Source organism: Anoplophora glabripennis, unplaced genomic scaffold, assembly GCF_000390285.2.
Source record: "Anoplophora glabripennis isolate ALB-LARVAE unplaced genomic scaffold, Agla_2.0 scaffold173, whole genome shotgun sequence".
Classification (NCBI taxonomy): domain Eukaryota; kingdom Metazoa; phylum Arthropoda; class Insecta; order Coleoptera; family Cerambycidae; genus Anoplophora; species Anoplophora glabripennis.
This window is the reverse complement of record NW_019416256.1, coordinates 642,980-664,383: the sequence shown is the minus strand read 5'-3', so window position 1 is coordinate 664,383 and position 21,404 is coordinate 642,980. Positions and strand designations below refer to the sequence as shown.

General features: G+C 34.6%; 1 protein-coding gene across 1 annotated transcript; it reads right to left on the bottom strand.

Moving 5' to 3' along the window:
• Positions 1-1,241: 1,241 nt before the first annotated feature.
• LOC111693127 lies at positions 1,242-8,845 on the bottom strand. Its single transcript, XM_023457273.1, has 5 exons — positions 8,763-8,845; positions 8,027-8,067; positions 7,954-7,977; positions 7,602-7,902; positions 1,242-2,727 (listed from the first exon to the last, which is right to left on the bottom strand). The coding sequence occupies exons 1-5, from the start codon at positions 8,843-8,845 to the stop codon at positions 1,242-1,244; spliced, it is 1,935 nt and encodes a 644-aa protein (XP_023313041.1).
• Between the last annotated feature and the right edge of the window lie 12,559 nt (positions 8,846-21,404).

Genomic DNA, 21,404 nt, shown 5'->3' with positions numbered 1-21,404 from the left:
TTTATAAAATTGAAATAAATAAGGTACTTACCGTTTAAGAAATATTGGCTTAGATCAAGTTGTGTAGTGCTCTACATAAATACGAACAAAAATATTATTTTCTTATTGAAATATTTTGACATGAGACAGTTTCGTAAACCGATATTTCAGATGTAACATTTCATAACGACGTCCTCCAATGGTAACTAAGCAAAGTTCACTGATGACGCTTTTACACAAATACGAGTATATGCAATAATTAGAGATGAGTTTTAGTGACAACTGTCAGGCTCTAAAATGTCACATTTACTAACTGTCTAATCCGAATAAAACATGGTATTTTTTCTCCAACCGAAACACCCCATTTAATTAATTATTTGTGCTTTGAATTTAATTTTAATCTAATCGCTCCGCTCGGGCGCAAAATCGTCCTCGACAGGTAAATAATACTTACCTCCTTTATGGTGTAAATAACTATTCCTTTATATGTGTCTATCATGACAGAAGCGTAACCTTTCCGGAGCCTTTTTAATGCATATAATTTGTTATGGTTCTCAATTTATGCTTATAACTTATAACTAAAAGATGTTTCTCTCAGTGCAGGCAATTTTACAATTATTTGACTAAAATTCTAATGATTTAGCCATTTAGGTCGTGATCGTAATTGTTTATACATCCTTATAAATATTTTGACATATTACTAGACCATTGGCTCCACAGAAATACATTGTGCGGCAGATCCAGAGAATATATTGTAAATTAAAAAAGTTACAAAATCTCCAAGATAATACACCTGTTGTTTTAAAGATATGTAAAAAAGAAACCTAAAGAACTAGAGCCAGTCTGCGAGAACCATTAAATTAGTGACACAAATGTCCTAAAATGTATCCCATATAATCAGTTTTCAGTTTCTTAAGATTTTTAGGATTTCAGATATTTAAAGAAGTAACTGCCATCGTGAGATAAGGGAGTTTTAAATAGGTCCATAATCAAGATATAACAATTCAAAAAATACACTAAGTAAAGAGACATTTAATAAATATGAGTTTTGAGCAATCGCAGCTCTACAAAATTAGAGAAAAATTTATAAAAACGATATGTGGAACGGTATTTTTAATTGACACTTCATTCATGGTAAGTCTGAATGGAAATTACATATTTTTTAGTTAATAGCCTTCTACAGGCTCTTGATTTTTACATTTTTCAATAAACATACCGTATAACATCAATATAAATTAACAATTTATAATACTGCATGTTCTTTAAAAGGCGGTTCTATTACAGAAACAATATTTCTTCAAAATGGGATCCTCAACACAGTAGCTATTGCTCTTGTATCTGTTTAGTCGACTAATATCACCAAGCAGCTTAAAATTATTCTCTTCCGAAATTGTATAAGCTTCGACAGTAGCTTCAAATATCGCTTTGGGACTGGTTTCGGCTACAACCACAATTTGTCGAACGGTTTGACTATTCTCGTTCAAATAGTGCACAGACATACCGCCTGTAACAATATCCTTTAAAGCGTACGTGGAACAACCACTACCTTCAACAAAACTCCTAACAACTTTATTAATTTCTTTTACAACAAACAGTGCTACCTTCCTTAACAGCTCGTTTTTCGAACTGACTTGGTTATGCCCAATACAACTGCACCAATGTAGGTCAATAGCAGCTTCCCTGCAAGTACGATTTTCTCTAATCGTCGTGAACAATGATTGACAATTTGGACAAGCTCGGCTCTTCTTTGCTTTGTACGAGCAGTTGCTGATTTCCAAAATGTCCTGAAAAGTGCAGTATATGTCAAACGGTGTAGTGAGTCGCTCGGTATTAACCATGAAATTCTCGTACTTTTCTCTAAACTTCTTCTTAAAACTGTCTGCTATATAGACGTAGATAAAAGGCAACCTCTCCTCTAGCCAGCCCGTACGAGTGAGCCTGATATCTCCGAATCTAAATCCATGGTCACTAAGGAACACCATCACTGTATTCTCCAGCGAAGACTTAAAGATAGAGTCACTCAAAAATTCCAGCACCCTTTCGTCCATAGCCGAAGGCATGTTGATGTTTTCGTGACTAAAACTGTTCATCCAAAATAATCCAAAAGTAGGCACGTCTTTAAAGCTAACAGAAAAATCTCGTGCAGCGTTGAGCATCCTCTCTGCTGAGGTTTCCGGTCCAGCGCAGTAGGTCATACCATACCGTAATTTTCTACCTAACTCTTCAGAAGCAACAAAGTAAGGCCTGTAATAGAAATCCGTAGGCGGATCTCTAAAACCTCGCCTATCGTAGTTAAAAGTATTAATAGCTCCTTCATCTTCCGCATAGGCAGTCACGTATCCTGATTCTCTAAACGTATTCCAGATAAAATCGCAGACGTTCAACTTTCCTGTATTGCAGCTCTTAGACAACTGCGAAGTACTCTGTCCCGTAAGAATGGCCATTAGATTTGGAAATGTATTGTCACCTATTTTGTTGTATCCCTTTAAGCCATGGAAGTGTTGCTCTAAGTAAGCGTAGGTCTTTGGCATCGTTCGTCTTAGATTTAATTTTGATATGCTGTCTATACCTATTACTAACACACTGAAGTGATTTGTTCTGTTGATTTTGTGAGCTACTTCATGTCTTGTAGCTAAGACGGTGGCGTGAACATTGGAGTAGACATATCGAAACCAGTTGGAACATTTCACCCTTATGAATGGATATGAGATAACGGTTTTGTCTTTGAATTGTGTACAAGAAGAATACCTGGAAAAAAGTTAGACGATATAAATTTGAAGTGCGTTTATACGAAATTCGTTTAGAAATTTTCAAAGACATATTTTGAGGGGAGAGAAAAACATGGCTAAAACTTGATTTTCTAAAAACATCTTTGATGCCCTCTATAACCAAAAACAAAAGACGATAGACCTATGGTTCATGGAAAAAATTATCTTACTTTTTGATGTTGCATCATCTACCAAATTATTTGCATTCACTTCTGCAACACCCTATATATTTTTTATTTTATTAAATATTGAATATTAAAAATTCACACATCTTTAAAAAGGAATACTTATACAGCATACTTCATATTATAATAGTAGAGTAAAGGTAGTTTAAAAATATGCATTATTTCGGAATAATTAGCAGAGTCTCGGAATTTCAAAAAATCTTTTGCAATCGTTTTGAAATGACTTATAGAACTAATTGTTGAAATGACTTATAACTAATTATTATTTAATCGTTTAAACAATAAAAAATGTTTTTTCAAAGATTATTTTAAATAAACTAAAACATTTCAATCCAATTTTAATCAAACTGATACTATAGGGGTTTTCGAGATCACTGAATAAGAATATAATGTTAAAAATACATAATGGCTGATCCAATATGGCCGACTTTTTTTAAACAATTTATTAAAAAATGACAATTTTCAAAGCAATTTTAATCGAATTGATATTATAGGGGTTTTCGAAGTCGCTGAACAAGAATATTATATCGGAAAATAAAAACTCAAAATGGATGATCCAATATGGCCGACTTTAAAAAAAAATTATTTAAAAATTACAAATTTCAAAGTAAATTTAGCTAAATTGACATTACAGGGGTTTTTGAGGTCTCTGAACAAGAATATTGTATCAGAGAATGAAAATTCAAAATGGTTGATCCAATATGTCCGACTTTTTTTAAACGACTTATTTAAAAATTACATTTTCAAAGCAATATTGATGAATTGATGAACAAATATAAATTGAAATCAACTTGTTAAATTTTAAAGAAATTTAAGTATGATGTTTAGGGTTCTGCAAAAAGGCAATATTATATGGGATTCTTAATTAACAATTTTTTTTAAATAAAAAATGAGACGAGAATAAAAAATACGTGATAGATATGTTTGGCTTCACAAGGCAAACTGTGAAAGTAAGCCACTATACTCATATGAGTAAATAAATAAGAGGATTTTATTGGATAGGGCGGACTGAGCATGCATTCACCGAGGTCATCTCGCGTTGGTGCAGCAAAACATTGTCCTTTATAGTAATTATTAAACAGAAATCTGCAACCACAGATCGAATCTGTAGGCTTTTTTCGCGACTGAATATTGGTGAATATCTGACTTGTAGTTACTATTTCTATCTCTCTTGAACTTAGTTGTCATATGGTAGTTTAAATCTCTTCATTCGCTCACGCTACACATTAGTACCTACATACGCCTTCACTCGCGAAAAAAAAAGCCTTGTATTTCCAATCTTTCAATCAACAGAAATAGAATGTTTGAGGTTATAGCATGACTATATGAATAACTAAATATTTACTCGCGCCAGGTGAGCTCCATTCACCGAGCAGATTTTCTCTCTATCTCTTTCTAACATTCAAAAATATAATTCTCTAATCACGAGAATGAATTACATTACCAGATAGACTTCCACTCGACGGAGACTATTGTCCCCCGACTGACAAACCCCCGGGGCACCCTCCCCGATGACATAAAAAACTTAATACGTGACAGACGACGTGCGAAACGGCTTGCCACCCGCACCCGACTCCCCCGACACAGACATGACTTAAACGTACTTAACAGACGGGTGAAGGCGGCTCTGGATGAACTGGCCCAGGATAACTGGGCTAGGCACCTGGAGTCGCTGGATCCACAAGACAACAGCCTCTGGAAAACGCAGAGGGCCCTGCGACAGACCGCTCGCCGTAAAATTCCTCCAATCCACGGTAGTGTGGGGGTGGTTTACACGAACCAGGAAAAGGCCGAGGCTTTCGCCGATAGCCTGGAACTGCAGTGTAGACTGCCTCAGCTGCCCGACGAAGACGAGGAATTCGAGATAGTGGCTGAGCGCGCGGCCCGACGCGTCGACAGAGAGCCAGACAATGACATAATCCCCCCCGCAACACCTGACGAACTAAGACTGACAATACGCAGACTTAAAAACAGAAAAGCCCCCGGACCCGACAATATACATAACACGACACTTAAACGACTACCACACAAGGGCCTCATGGCCCTACTAAACATAACAAACGCGACACTCAGACTAAGACACTTCCCTACCCGCTGGAAAACAGCAAACATAATCCTTATCCCAAAACCCAACAAAGATCACACCATCCCATCCAACTACCGGCCCATTAGCCTGCTCCCGGCTATGAGCAAAGTGGTAGAAAAAATTATCCTAACCCGTCTAAGAACCCACTCCCAAGAACTGCAAGTCATTCCAGACGAGCAGTTCGCCTTCCGACCCAATCACTCCACTGAACTCCAAATCCTTCGCCTTACCGAGCACATCACGGCGGCCTTCAACAGGGGACAGTACACTGGTGCTGTCTTCCTGGACGTCGCAAAGGCCTTCGATACGGTTTGGCATGAAGGCCTACTGATGAAAATGCTCACCAACCAATATCCCATATCCTTTACCAAACTCATAAAATCCTACCTACACCACCGAAAATTCCGCATCCAAATCCAAGATTCCCTTTCCACCACCCGTCCCATGGAGGCCGGTGTCCCCCAGGGCACCGTCCTGTCCCCACACCTATACACCATTTACAACTCCGACATCCCACATCCCCCCAACACCAACATATACTTATACGCCGACGACCTGACAATCACATCCCAATCCGTAGATCCTAGATATTCCGTCTACCTCCTCCAAAGCTCCTTAGACCAACTTGAAACCTGGTGCAACAGGTGGAAAGTCAAAATTAATCCCAACAAAAGTTCGGCTATCCTTTTTACCAAACGAAAAATCCCACAAAACCTTGACAGACTGACACTATCCCAGGAACCCATCTCCTGGAATCGACAAACACGATACCTGGGCGTGACGATGGACCAGCGTCTCACGTGGAAACCGCACATCGTGGAGACGGTGGCGCGAGCGAAGACCACCAGGGCTAGGCTCTATCCCTTACTCAAAGGTGGAAACACCCTCAGTTTAAGGAATAAGCGAACGCTTATCAAGGTGGTACTTCAACCGCAGCTAACCTACGCCTCCACGGCGTGGGGTCACGCGGCAAAAAGCCACTTAAAGTCATTACAGGCTGTGGAAAACATAGCCCTCCGCACGGCCACCGACGCGCCCTGGTACGTAAGAAACACTGACATATTACGAGACTTACAATACACAAACGCTACACAGACAATAAGACAAAACGCGGAGAAACGATTTGACGTAGCCGCTAGACATGACAATCCCCTCCTCAGGCAAGCCGTTGACTACGTACCCGACGTGACCGACAAACACAAAAGACCTAGACACCAACTTTTTGACCCTGGGTGACCACCCCAATGACCCCCCCCCTGCCCGCTAACCTTTTCTGTTTCAGAGACAGCCAGGATCAAGAAACGAAGACAACGACACACACACACACACACACACACACCCCCCATACCCTCCTTAACCCTCCCCTCCCGCGCTAGCCTAAGGGCCACCTTAGCAAAGCGCATCCCAGGCTGCATAGCCGCACTACCCTACCCAACCATACCACACATAAACATGACACTACCCCCGGGGTTTACACAGACGAGCCGGCGAAGCAAGAAGAGCGCCAGAAGAAAGGGCCCTAGCCGGCGGGGCCCAGCCAGGACAAAAGGAGGTCCCACAAAGCGCCTACACCGGCCGCATTTGCGGTCGGGGTAGACGACGGATGGGGCCCACCTACGAAGGCTGTCCAGGCCTACACGAGATGAGGCAGGATAAAGAGGGATAATCCCCCTCGATCCCAAATCATTGAGGCCAATTTCTAGCCATGGAATAATGGCGCGGCGCGACTTCTACTACATAATTTCATCATGAAAAAAAAATAGGTAAAACTGAATCTCGCGACAATTTATTGAAAAACCGTATTTTTTCGTATTTTATACAATATTATTCTAACAAAAAATTGTTTTCGTTGATTATGCTTTTTTTAAGATCATAGTTTGAAAATATATTGGTTGAACAAGCAAAAAAAAAATTTTTAACTATTAAATTTTAATTATTAACAAATTTCAAAATATTTTTTTGTTTTTCTGTAAATTTTGTTATAAATTCAACGTTTTAAATAAAACAAAATGGACCATCTTAAAGTACAGTTTTCAAGCTACAAAAAATGCTCCTGTAAAGTTGCAATATCATATTCTGAACGAAAGTTATTGGACTTTGAAACTTTGAAACTTTATATACAATTTTCATGTAAAATTTCCCGTTCTTTCGATTGGTGCAATTAGTTTTTTAAAAAAATTGAATTTATTAAGATATACCTACAGTAAGCAATGGAATTTTGCAACTAATTTGTTAAATAAATGATCAAGCGTATACTCTTAAGGTTGGTAACTTTTTATATGTTGTTCCTAACACCCTCACAAGTGTGTCCTCAAAAGTTACCCGATCTGCTAATTTTTCCGAAGTCAGAATCTTATTTTACTCCACTATAATTATTGATCACATAACTTATTTATGTATTCGTCAATGGTCATTTAATTTCCATTTTCTAATCCAAACTGCTTTCTAAGCAATTTTTATCTTTTTAAAAATGTTGATATCCCCGATAGATTAGGATAATTAACTAATAGACATCGAAACATTTGAATAGACTGCTCTTAGGCAGGTTACATTTTTAAAAACGTATAACAGATACCTCCTTACCTTACTTCGTTGTCAGACTTATTCTCGTAATTGAATCTATATATTTCTGAATAACAACAATTAATTTCGAAAAAGCTGTACTGTGACATAACACTAGTGTTGATTTTCAATAAAACCAGACCATCTTCTTTCTCGGTGTAAGTGAGCAATCCCAAATTGGTGCACTTGGTGTATTTTTCTTTACGAACATACTTCTTAATTTCGTCATTGAAAGGATCTATATCGGGTATTTTACAAGTAGAGGTATTTATCAAGTATTTTTTACTTTTGGAAGTGTACAATATAGTTCTTCCATGGAGGTCTGCAAAAGGTAAAAATTAGATTGTAATTGATATGTATTGAAATCTCCTACCCCCTAATCCCTTCTCAAAGTTGTCTGCAATTACAAGAATGTAATAAACATACACGAAAATAGAAAGTATTACTATCAAAAGGACTGTTTTCTTCTGAAATATGCCTGTCATACCTGTAAAGAAAACTGTTGTTAACTACAGAATCATGCTTGAATACTAGCAAAAAGATAGCATCAAGAGAAAGGTGTCAATGAAAACTATGGTGCATTTTGTGTAGGATTGTAGGGTACATGCTAAACGGCGATAAAGAGAAAAAAGTTAAAAAATAGCGCACTTTCTTCGAAGTTAGTTTCATGGTATAATCAAATCATGGCAGCATTGACGGATTTTTATTGGTCCATTTATCTCTCTTGTTTTTCTTTACTTTACTGGTGACAAAATACAACAAAATAACAAATAAAGTTCATGTAAGCATAGGTCAGAAAATGAGTTCAAGTTGAATAGAAATATCATTTTTATTAAATATTAAATATCTCTGAAGATATTTAATGCTGATAGATGAAACTTGGTCAAATAATTTAACCAATAAACGCCAAAAATTCACTGAATAGGATCGAGACGATCACTTCTCAAAAAGAAAACAGGAGAAGGATTTCCTCCTTTTCCAAGTAGGTACACCTTGAGATGAAGTTGAGATGATCCCGTTAGGAATCACCTCATCTAGAAAAATCACCCTTCCTCGGAGGACCTGTGTAAGGAAGGAGTGGGGTGTTTTCCACCGATCTGGGCTCCAAAAGGGTCATGGGGGGCTTCTCAGCTGCGAGCCTCTTCGCTGAGTTCAGTCACAAATTTTAGGAAGCATTACTACCATTCAGCATCTCCCTTTGGAGGGTTCTTTGACACATTGGCAATTTTAGGCCCACGGGACATAGCAACAACTTTGTTAGCCATATGGGAATGCCTAGGATCCCAGTTCGGGATCTCATAAACAACAAAAGGCAAACTGGAAGTCAGTAAGGTTCCTGGAGCGTTAGGCCAGGAAATCTTTCAGGCCCTGCATATGTGGCATTTGTAAGCCACGATAGATTCACGAACTATAAATGCCCCCAGAGTAATGAGGTTCATACCTATTAACCGCATTACTGCAACTTCTATTGTAAGTTCGCAGCTTGCAGAGAAGCAGACTGACAGTAATAATACAATCACTAATGAGCCCTAGCAATAGAGCCCTAGCAGTTTACAAATTTCTATTTCAGCAACTTGGAAGCGATAAAAGTGACTGAGGTCCGTTTACATTCCATATAAATCAGGACCTACTAATTATCATAGTATGTGATGCAAACAGGCATCATATATGTATTTACTGGTAGAGCAGGGACGCCAGTGAAAAAAGCGTAACTCATTCAGGATGTGGTTACCCTAGTACTAGCGTGGGTCAAGCATTTGATCAAAGGTTGGCATATGCCATCAAAAGTGTCCATACCAGATTATCGCCATATCAAATTCACTTTGAAGATAGGAACAACTTTTATGGCGCATGAATATAGAGAACCAAAATTGACGGATAGGGCTCCTACAGAAAAGTAATCTCTGAGAATCAGAAACCGAGGTCAAAGTCTCATATCGTTTCTCAGATCTAACATTGTAGGTCGTATTTTGTGCAGACCATTACAGATTATAATCGTCAATATAAAAGTCTTTTTCAGAAAAGCAAACAGCATGCTTGGAACGAATTTCAAGTATTTATAAAGTAATGGAAAAAAACACGAATCCAAGATAGATGCTCTGTCTTCCTGCTGATCTAAATCTAAATCTAAATAATAATATAATATCTCTACTCCTTATTCTAACCACGAGAATTAGCCAGAAGACTTGTGCGGGAGAAGAGGTGGCATATTATTATTATTATTATTATTAAGTAGGCCGAATTTGCGCCCAGGAACGATTTATGTTGGTAGGCCCTAACCACCATTCAGTGCAGGAATGAGGGAAACCTGGAAAACCTCATTAATTAGGGGGGTTGTAAAATGCCAACCGGTGTCAATGTCTCACATTGACCCAAGCCAACATTCTTCCACCCTACCATACCTGCACAGAGGGTGCCAATCCTCCGTACAAGCATAGCTAATCTACGGTCTATCGGCCGCGGGAATCGAACCCGGGCAATATTAGAACACATCGATTTAAGTACTGACGCCTTAAATCGTGCGGCTACCGACCATGGTACATGGTGATGGTACATAGAATATCCAATGGAATATCCAATTTACCATCAGTTCCCTGGATCCATCTGAAACGATGATGTTCATCAACCCCAGACTTCAGCTATAGGTTGGATGTGAGCTCTTTAAGGTTATTACTCATGAGGGAATTAAATGGGCGATTAATATTTTCCTCATCGAAAAGTGTAGAATTAAATGGAATTAGATGGTAGCTCTGAAATATATTGGCCGTCGTTACAAAAGGTTAGGGTTTTTACGACGAAAGCCTTCATATCTGACGTCCTTCCCAAAGTAAAGAGTAAAAATATTTTTATGCAAGAGATTCATATCTCAGAAGTCGCAATTTATATTATACAATTGTAATGGATAAAGTACTTACCGTTTAAGAAAAACTGGTCTATTTCAAATAGTAACAATGTTATACGTAACTAACAAGAAAATTCGTTTCTCGTTGAGATATTTTGACATGTGACAGTTTTGTAAACCGGTGTTTGACACACATTTCATAGCAACTTCGGCAACTAAACAAAGTTCACCTGTAACGACGCTTTTGCGTTGATTGAAATATTTCAGTCAACGGATTTTGTTTATAAAAATATGTAATGTAATATTCGTTGATACAGCAAAAAAACCTGAAAAATTAAAATTTTGTATGACAGTGGTGTTCTAAAGTGACGAATGAGTCAGGTAATAAAAGAGCGATCAACGGAAGAATGATGAAGATGAAGCGAATGTGGTTTGTGGTAGGCCAAGCTGCTTATAGAAGGCGCATGGGCTTTACGATTATAGGCAATCTATTACAATGAAGAAATATTTCTATTTATCTAGTAATAAATCTTTATCTACATTCTGTTAAACATCCATCCATTCCATATTATTATAAATAGATAGACTCGTCACACATTATGTTACTGTCATCATAAAATAAGCGTTCTATCAAAATATGTAAAAATACACAAGTGGTGTAATTTAAAAAATAAATCACTAAACCGATACTAAATTGTATTTGCAATTTATGCAACAAAAATTTATGATATATCACTTTCATTTTTATACATCGTTTTATATTTCAAATGTTGAAAAAAAAAGAAATGGCAGAATACCTACGACAATTATTATAAGTAAGCATTATTTGTTTTAAATAACTTCTTTAATTGTTTAATTCAATTAATTTTGATGTTATAAAGGTAAGCTAGCAAAAAAAGCCTCAATAAATTATTATGGTAACGAAATGAGCAACTACAAATTCTTATATACAATTTCGATTGATTTCATACATAATATGTATATTACTTTTATAGGGATATCCCTTGTAATTCCGATTTATCCGCGATAATTTTTAAGATGCAAGCGCACCAAGCGGCGAAAGCAGTAAGCTCCGAAACAAGGTAATTTTGACATTGCCGTTCGCGTTTACACATTCATTTGAACAACATTTGTCTTATTTGCCATTATTAATAGTAATTTTGTTATCAAACTGCGGTTATTTCACTTTTGTGTTATTTTATAGGTTTCAAAAATTTCATAAATAAATTTTAAGGCAAGTATTTATGTCTACTTTATTTGTCTCTAGCATTACAATGTAATGTACATTTTATTAAGTTATAACTATGAACTTATCCGTTGTGGAATACATTTCCTATTTACATATATGCTAACGAAAGCTCTCGTTGTATATTAGAAGGAGAGGCAGTTTTTAAGGCTGATCATGTGATACTATATGGGAAAATTGAGGAAAGTTAATTTAAATTTAGAAATTTATATTATGTCTGCAGACTAGTGCCCTTACTTACTAACAACCCTCATGAAATTCAGGGAGTATTATCTATCGGCAATAATATTTTGAAAATTTCTTCAATGGTTTGATGAAAACTTAATTCTGGATTTCTCTTGGAGCATGAAGAGCAACCTTGAACTGAACAATAATAGTTTGACAGTTTCTTCCTTCTATCCATAATTGCTGAAATTTTCCTCACACGATTTTCTTAAAATAACAGTGTTCAAAAAACGAACACTAAATTCAGTTTTAAATAAAATACAAAACGAAATGTCGCACACAGAAGAAATATTTACCTTGTTTCGCTAGTATCACTTGTCACCGCCAGAGGGCGAGCTCTTAGCTGCATTCGCGAAATCTTTTTAGTAGTGACGTCACATACCTACGGCAAATAATAGGCAACACCATAGTGCACATTGTCATGAAGAATTTCCCAATATTGATTGATTTTCGACCTTATGTACTTTGGACATAAGTGCCAAGAAAATGGCTTCATTGTCATGACCTTAAATATCGCGATATTTTGGCAATATTAGAAATACCTATTTAAGAAGTTTCAAACCCCAAGTAACAAACTAATAGAATAATAGAATTTAAATATTTAAATTTATAGAATAATATTTACTTTTATCCCACTAAACACGAAACGTAAATGAAACGTTGCAAATGAGATGTTTTACTAAACATTTGAAACATTAACTACAAACGTTTCTGTTTCATTACAGAAATGTAGCACTTGAAAACTTATTTAGTGAAACATAGCCGAAACGTTACAATTGAAGAGAGTTTGAAACATTACTCGAAACATTACCTTTCGATCTCGGAAACATAACAGACGAACAACCCTTTGCTATTAGTTAAATTTTGCTCTCAATCCCCAATCCTTCTCAAGCGTTAGTTCATTTGCCTTTGTTATATAGACATAATTAGAAAAAAAATGTGGTAGCATATTTATAACACAAGTCTAGAAAAAATGTAATGTTTGTGACTTGCGTAGACTGCGCGTAACAGCCCGAGTTTATTTGTTTCCCGTGTGTCGTTTCAATTCGTATTATGTTACGTTAGGTTTGCGGTTTGTCAGTTTGCTTGGTTTCGTTGTTATTCATCTTTACTTTGACGCTATTTTATGTGATAATTTGTAGTGTGTGCAGTTGTGGTTATTGTAAGGTGCATATAAAATAATGAATATTGATGCAAAATGTTTAAAACGATATGTGTGAAGAGATTTCCAATTTTGCGTCACATCTACCTAAATATAGTTATACCCATTACCCACTACCTATTACAGACAAGAGGACAAAGGACAAGAACTAAGAAAATGGAACAACAACTATACGTTTTGATATAATTTGAAGAGCAACTACTTAGTCAGTAACTATTTGAAATATGGATGAATCAAGTGAAATAGACGTCATTTATTTTATATTTTGTACAAATGTTTATATTTGTTTATGTGTATAGGCATGCTTAAATAAAAGAGTTTAGGTATACCTACAGATATTTACTTTGTCAAGATATAATTTTGTATCCTTATCCTTATTTTTGCTGTATAATTTATTATTATTAAAAGGATATATGTAATATTGACCATGCGTAGAAGAAATTATAACTTTATATTATTTTTCAGTAATGTTATTTGTTTTTCATGTACCTACCATTTCAACATTCATAATCATAACTAACTTTTTCTAATTATCAGTTCGTCATTGTTACCATATTCATGATGGTCTCAACATTAGAAAATTTCCATTTCAGAAGCGTATTTGAACAATATAAAATGTGTAGTTTTTTTTAATGCTTCTGATATTGTTTTGTGATATTTTTATTTGTACGATGAATGGCAAAATTCGTAATCCATATTAGAAACTTTTCTCAGTGGCTTCTCAAAAAGAAAGAAATTCTTAGTAAAAGTTGCCGCATCCCCAAACTAGAAGAGCATATTTATTTATTTTAATATACAATGTAACTTTTTTTAGTTCGAATTAAGTCATTCACAATACAAATAAAAATATCACAAAGGAGTATTAGAGATATTTAAAAAAATACACTATACTATTTCAAAAACGCTTTTGAAATGAAAATGATCTAAAGTTGAGAGCATTATGAGAACAATATGGTAATCAAATTATTATGTTACTCAAACATTTCTGAAAATATACTGAAACCTAAAACAAAAATATCGAGGGCATAAATAGAACATAAAAAGAATGTTACTGAAACCAATTTTTTGAAACGTTTCATTGGAAACGTATTTTGGGGAGGACATCTTGGGCTTCTAGAACGTTACCAGAACGTTGCATGGGTTTTTTATGAAACGTTTCAAGAAAAATGGAAACGTTTCTGAAACATGTCAGAAACTGAAAAATGTTTAGTGGGATAGTAATTAATTATATCAATGTTACTGAGCATGCGCATTAAAGATAATTTCATGTAAGCGCAGTAGCTTCGCAACAGGATAGCATTCAAGGAAAGTTTGGTTATTGTTAACAGTACGTCTATTATAAACTACTTGAAGAAAAAAACACTCAATAAACACATTGACACAGTACAGCACCAATAAAAACAATTAAAATACTTAGTAGAACTAGAAAATGTCAAGATTAAACATAACAAGAGTAAATACGCTGATGATGACATGACATATCAACAGAATTTCGCCTTCGTATGAGGCTATTCTTTCCGAGCATGAGCATTAGGAATAACACGGTTAATATTGAATTTTTACTTTATTTAAATTTCGGAATATTCTTTTATATTGTTTTTTGTTTTAAGCTATTAGTGTGTCTATTTTACGAAACACGTGTTGGTTGTATTTAAATACTTCCAAATCCTTGTAAAAATGAATTAATTTGAAGTTGTTCATTTTTATAGTATCTATGTAAATAGTACACAAGGGTCTGAACAATTTCAACCATGTCAATTTGTTGCGGGTTGCCTAAATATGTGACGTCACACTAAAAGGGTCTATTTTCATCATAAGTGAATTGTTGGTTGTATGATAATCAACTTTCTAACAGGGTGCACATTGCATCAGTATCACATACGGCAAGTGGTAAGCCAGATTCATAGATATATTATTCGTTTTAATTTAAAATTTTAAAATAGCAAGTTTTTGCTCACCAGAGGTCAAACCGTACTATATTCCGCGGTCGAAATTATAGAGAGTGACTCAGACATAATATAAAAACACTATTACCATAATTCGTATAAAATATAAAATGATTTTTATACGGAAGGTACAATATTATTTATCTTTGTATAGAGTTTGTAGAGTTTGCGGGTTATGGGGTCATTGGGCAACGGAGTTACGGAAGCCTGACTCATAATTATGTAGTTTCAGATCCCTGATGTATGAGATCCATATTCCCACAGGAGTAAATGGTTTTACACCTTCGCACATCTCGGGTTATGGGGTACGCGGTTATGGGGTTAAAAGGCCATTAAGCTACGGGGTTATAGTGCAATGAGATCATGAATTTAAATGATTTTTCAATCACTTACTATTTAAGTATTGATTTTAGGGACAATCTGTTGTTTAACAAAAGATATTGGTGGCTTTAGTAGTTTAACAGAAAAAAATATGGGAAACCACCATTTAATCATCAAAAAATTAAATCTATGAAATAATGTGATGACCGTTCTTGACTAAATATATATTACTGAAGATGGTGATAATTTCCAAAAAATTTTGTAAAAGAATATTCGATTACAAGTTGTTCGTTTCGTATGAGTTATTAGACAGTGATATGGAATGAGAGGATGCGATGCCCAAAAGTTCTGGTAATAATAACGCAGTTTATAAACGTTTAATTCAAGTCATAAATAAACTTCTTCTGTTTATAATTTTTGATCTAATCAATATTTTTTGACGCTCGAGGGCTAGTTTTGTAGGTGTTTTGAAGACGAAAAAAAAGTACTTTATTGTTTTCTCGTGGAAATGAAAGGGAAAAAGTTATAAGCGAAAAACGTGAATTTACGTAAAAATTATACAATTAACCAGCCTGTACACAATCTTCCCCTCATTTTTATGACTGTGGAAATTATGTTATTGTACATAATATTTAGCATCTATAGTGATAAATACAACTTGCCGAAACAAAAAGTCGCGAAATGGTTATTTCTCAGCTGTTTTTCCTGCCCTAACTGGTTTTCATTCAACAGGGCTTTCGTATGAGCAGTAGAGCTTCATAGTGCCACCTACTCTCTCATTAAAATTTATAAGTAGGCAGTTTTTTAAATTATATTTTAAATTTTTATCAAAATAATTCAAACGTAAAGTCGACATACCTGGTCACCGATTAGCCATTTCGTATTTTTTTCAATGGTCATCGTTGGAGTAATCGAGATGTGTCACATGATTCCGATTTATTCGGGCACGTCGACCTATATTTATATGTTTATTCAACCCATAACGCATCAATGTGGATCTGGATTTTGCAGATAAAATAAGGCCATACCTAGGCTGGTAACGAGTCGACGCGTCAGCGTCCGTCGTCTCGTAAGCCACGGCCCAAATCACAAATAATCAATGAGTACCAACCAGAAAACATCACCTTCAATTTTATTTATTTTTTTATATTTTTTTATTTTTGTTTTATGAGGGACTTAACCGAGTTGGCGAAGCTACACTTTTTCTACAGTATATAATTTAAAAAATATGCCATCAATGCACAAAATTTTCTTAAACACTACATTTCATTGAATCTTCACCTATTTGGATGCATTGCAGAAATAAAAAAGCGAAAACTGATTGTATTGCTCCTAGGAAACAATTTTTAGAGACAATTAGGTTTATAAAGAAAAAATTCATCATAAGGCTTTAATAAAATAGGTTCCTATTCCTATAAAGTATCAAATTTACTCAAATGCCTTGGTGGTTTCAAGGCTTTCACTGCGCTTACTGTTATTTAAGATACTACGGTCAATTAAAAAGTTTTGCTAAGATAATCCGTTATATAACAGCAATTTTTCTTATTAGTGTACTATATGATTTTCCAAGATTAATCAAAATTATGTTGTTAACACGATTTTACTACTTATATGCTTTATTAGAACAAAAAGGTCCTTCATAGATACAATTTTTCTAACATTTCTTCCAGAAAAGGTAACTAGATAACTTATTTCACTAGGTTAGGTAATTCACTTTAGTTGAGGCTTACCTATTAACGGTAAAAAATAATTTACCTACCTATGGCTATAAGGATCAAAGAAAAACTTTATAACAATAGCTAGATAACAGTGGCTGTTTTAAAACCAAAAATAAGAACTGAAATCAATGTCAGTGCGGACCTATAGGGGTGCTGCTGTCGGATCCGTCCACCACAGAGTCTAGACCGAGAACAAGGATAAGTCGAGGATTCGTAACTAAAGCTAAACGTACAACAAATTACAACTGGTGGAGACCAGGTGCATAGGCCACACCATAACAATCCAAAAAAACTGGTGATACCTATAAAATGTCTTGTTGGCTAAGCTAATAATATTTGTTAGTTAAAACAGTCAAAACGATGAGTTAAATATATTTTTAAATGAGATCAAAACTATACTCTGTTGATGGTTGATCCTTCTTTTAAACAGTTACTATTCTATTTCTTACAAATTTCAAACAGAAATTGAAAGAAATTAATTTAAGATAATATGTTTCCTTGAATATGACCGCTGAGGATATTAACCCTTTTATTTACTTATATTTTTAATGTTGCCTTATGTACCTAAATGCTAATTAGTAGTTAAATAATGAGACACGCATTCTAATGAATCTATGTGCTAAATCTTCTCCCATTTATGAGTGGTGTATTGGATTTGTACTTTTTCTTTTCAGATTTCTCTTTGGTAAGCAGAAAAGCAGTAAGTAACTTCCATGTGGTAATCCATACTTTATTAGGGAATGGAGCCTCTCAGCCTTCTCCCCGTAGTCGGCGCCTATGGTAGGTCGGCATATGGATATTATCACTTACTTATTGTAGGTGCTTCTTGTAATAGTTTTCTTGAAAATTTCTCCACGAAGATCAGAAAGGCCTATTTGAATCATCCAACTATAATTTTAGTTGGTCATTTCTTTAATGCCTTTTATAATATTTAAGATTAGTGGTGTTATTGTACTGGCGATGGCGCCAGAAAATTATGGGTACCAATGATTCCATATTAGGAAAAGAAACTTGCGACAGTAGTCCTCTGCATATGGAAACTCTGCTTTAAAGATTAAATACTTTGCAGGTTTTCTGTGTCGAGAAACCGAATTAGTAGACCGCCAACACACATTTTATAGTTTTCTCCTTATCTATGCTCTTGCTCCATAACATGTGATAAAAGAAGGAACATTTTTAAACAATTTTGAAAACATTCCTTTGTAGGTTTAAATTTCTGTGATTACCTACCACTTTGCGAGTTCTACCAAAGTTTACAGAATAAATATTTAGTGATGGGAGAATTCGAATGCAAGAATCGATATCCATTCGATTCTTAAAAGTTCTCGCTGTACTCGAGAACTTTTATGCCGGCATTCGAATACTTGAGAATTCATGATGAGATTTCGAGTATCCCTCAGGACAGGCAGATAGATGGACTAGACACTAGGCGGATGTGCTTTAGAGGCCAAAATTGAATGTTTTTTAAGATTTGTTGTATTGTCAAATAATTTAAACTTTTTACTTATCTTTTTTTAACATAAAATCCCAAACTAATGATTTGCAGCCAGGCTTCATTTTAAAAATAAAAATTCAATAATTATAAAAGAATTAAAAACATCAATATTTAATAACGGAAAATGCTCCATGAAACAAACCACACTCTCGTTCGTTGTGAGGTTTACCTTAATTACTAACAGCTAAGCTATGGTTTATGGTTTTCCTAAGCGTTTCATTTGTTTCGGCAATAGTTATGTGACAATAAGTTTAAGGTTAGCTAGGTACTTCTGATTTTCTTTCAGCAGCCAGAACATATAATATGTTCAATTTTGTTTATTCTTGATATTTAGTCGACACTCCTAGACTATATTTTTTTAAATAGGTAAGCCTACATTTAAAAAGTTTGCATTGTAAGTTTTGAATAAATCGTAATATCAAATCAGTGAATATGTATTTCAAATACATTTGAATTGACTACAATATAAAAATGATAATATTCTTTATCTACGACTATTTAATAATAGACGCATTATAATTGTGATAGTAAGTGCATAATTTAACTCATATTTCACACCCGTGGAATATGAGTTTCATATTCCACAGGTGTGGAATATGAATTTTTATACGTATCCCTTATAGCTTCTGACCGCGCTACAAAATAGAATCGAGCTTGCTTGAATTATTGTTACTATGGTAACTAATGTAATTGATTTGACAACACTTCGCAAAATAAAACATTTTTGACTTTTGCAGTAATTTTGCAGTTTAATTCTGACAGTGAAAATGAAATTCGATGCACCCCTCCTGAAATTCGTGAAGCCGCGAAATTAGCATCATTGGAATTACTTCCAGAGAAATCAGGAAAAAATTACACAATTGTATATAACAGCTTTATGGACTGGCGACTAAAAATTGGCACAAATTCGTTTTCCGAAGATACTTTGTTGGTATATTTCAAGGAATTGACAAAAAAATGTAAATCGTCTACATTGTGGAGCCATTATTCCATGCTTAAGAGCACACTTAACCTTAAACATAATATGAATCTTACGCAAAAGTTCGAGTTTATTAAAAAGGCAGTCAGAAGGCTACCAACCCAAGAAATCAAAGGCATTTACTGGAGATGAAATATACAAATTTATAACTGAAACACCGGATACTAAGTCGAAGATAAAGTATAGTATTTGCCTCGCGTATAATGGCTATATTACACTCGCCTACGGCTCGTGTAATATAGCCTACATTATACGCTCGTTAAATAATATACTATTTTCTTCAAGCGTATAATAATACTTATATTATATAGTGCAACACCTCCTTTAGAAGCAGCCTATTGTTTAACTAGTACAAATATTTTTCATTTTTTAACTAGTAAAAAAATGTAACAATGTGTAGGTAAGTATCCTAGCAACGAATTAAAGATTCAAGAAGCTTTGACGTTTCATTAAGTGTCAGTTGAAATTTGATGTCGCGTCGGGTCGTTTTTAAAATGTGTGAAGAAATGCAGTGCACACCACCAGAATTACTGGAAATTGCAAATACATCAGTGGCAACACTTATACCAACAAAGTCGAGAAAAATTTATGAAAATGCTTATGATAAATTCATAAATTGGGCAAAAGAAAATAATGCACATATTTATTCAGAAAATGTGATGATAGCATATTTTACAAGATTATCCAGAACACTGAAAAGTTCAACTTTATGGGCGCAATATTCAGTGGTAAAATCTAAATTAAACATAGAACACAATGTAAATATTGAGAAATATTCAAAATTAATTACATTTTTGAAACGACAAGGTGAAAATTATAAACCAAAAAAGTCGAAAGTTTTGTCTAAAAAATAATTTGACGAATTCCTGAATGAAGCACCTGATGATAAATATTTAGCAACCAAGGTATGTACTTTTTAAATTATAGGTAGATATATATTTAACCTTTTTATATTTGTAATACAAAATTTTGTTATAATTTGTAAACTTCAAGTTATTTTATAGTATCCATTACGAGAATAATAAACAATTTTCGGAAATAAAGATAGCTCATTGGAAGACTGTTGTAAAAACTCATAAATATAGATGTCTTAAAATTACGCCATGTTTTAGAATTTCCTTGCATTTTCCAACTTTTTTTATTGTTACAAAATTAATAATTCTATATTTTTTAGGTTGCACTAATATTTGGAGTCACAGGAGCTTGTAGATGCGATGAACTCATTCAAGTAAAAGTTAATGATGTAAAAGATTTGGGAAATATAATATTAGTAAATATTCCCAATACAAAAACTAAAAAACATCGTTCATTTACCATATTTGGAGAGTTTTATTTAAATTTATACAGAAAATATGCTACTCTTCGGCCAAAAGACATAACTTTTGATAGATTTTTTATTAAATATCAAAATGGCCATTGTCATCGTGTTGTAATGGGCATACATAAAATTTCAAAAGTGCCAAAAGATGTTGCATCATTTTTAAGGTTGCCAAATCCACATGAATATACGGGGCATTGCCTTAGAAGGCAACTATCTTAGTTGATAATGGTGGAGACATTACAACCCTAAATCGACATGGTGGATGGAAATCTACCAGCGTCGCTGAAGGATACATTGAAGATTCTGTAAACAATAAGAAACAGATAGCGATGAAAATATTAAACCCATTAGAGTATAATGAACCAAGTACATCAAGCGAAACTGTAAATATTGATCCTGAAAATAATTTAATCGAAAACTTTTCTGTTAATAATGGTACAATTGTTAACACTGAAACTGAGAACCTTATTACAAGTAACGTATTCAACGACAGAACTGTAAACTTTGAAAAAAAGACAGCCATCAGCGCTTTAAATATCAACAACTGTACCATACAAAATTGCATATTT

Coding starts and splice junctions, on each gene's coding strand:
- LOC111693127 (XM_023457273.1), bottom strand. CDS start 8,845: ATGGCTAACAAAGTTGTTGCTATGTCCCGTGGGCCTAAAATTGCCAAT. Junction 7,978..8,026: donor AGAAAACAGTCCTTTTGATA/GTAATACTTTCT, acceptor TTGTAATTGCAG/ACAACTTTGAGAAGGGATTA. Junction 7,903..7,953: donor CTTTGAGAAGGGATTAGGGG/GTAGGAGATTTC, acceptor TACCTTTTGCAG/ACCTCCATGGAAGAACTATA.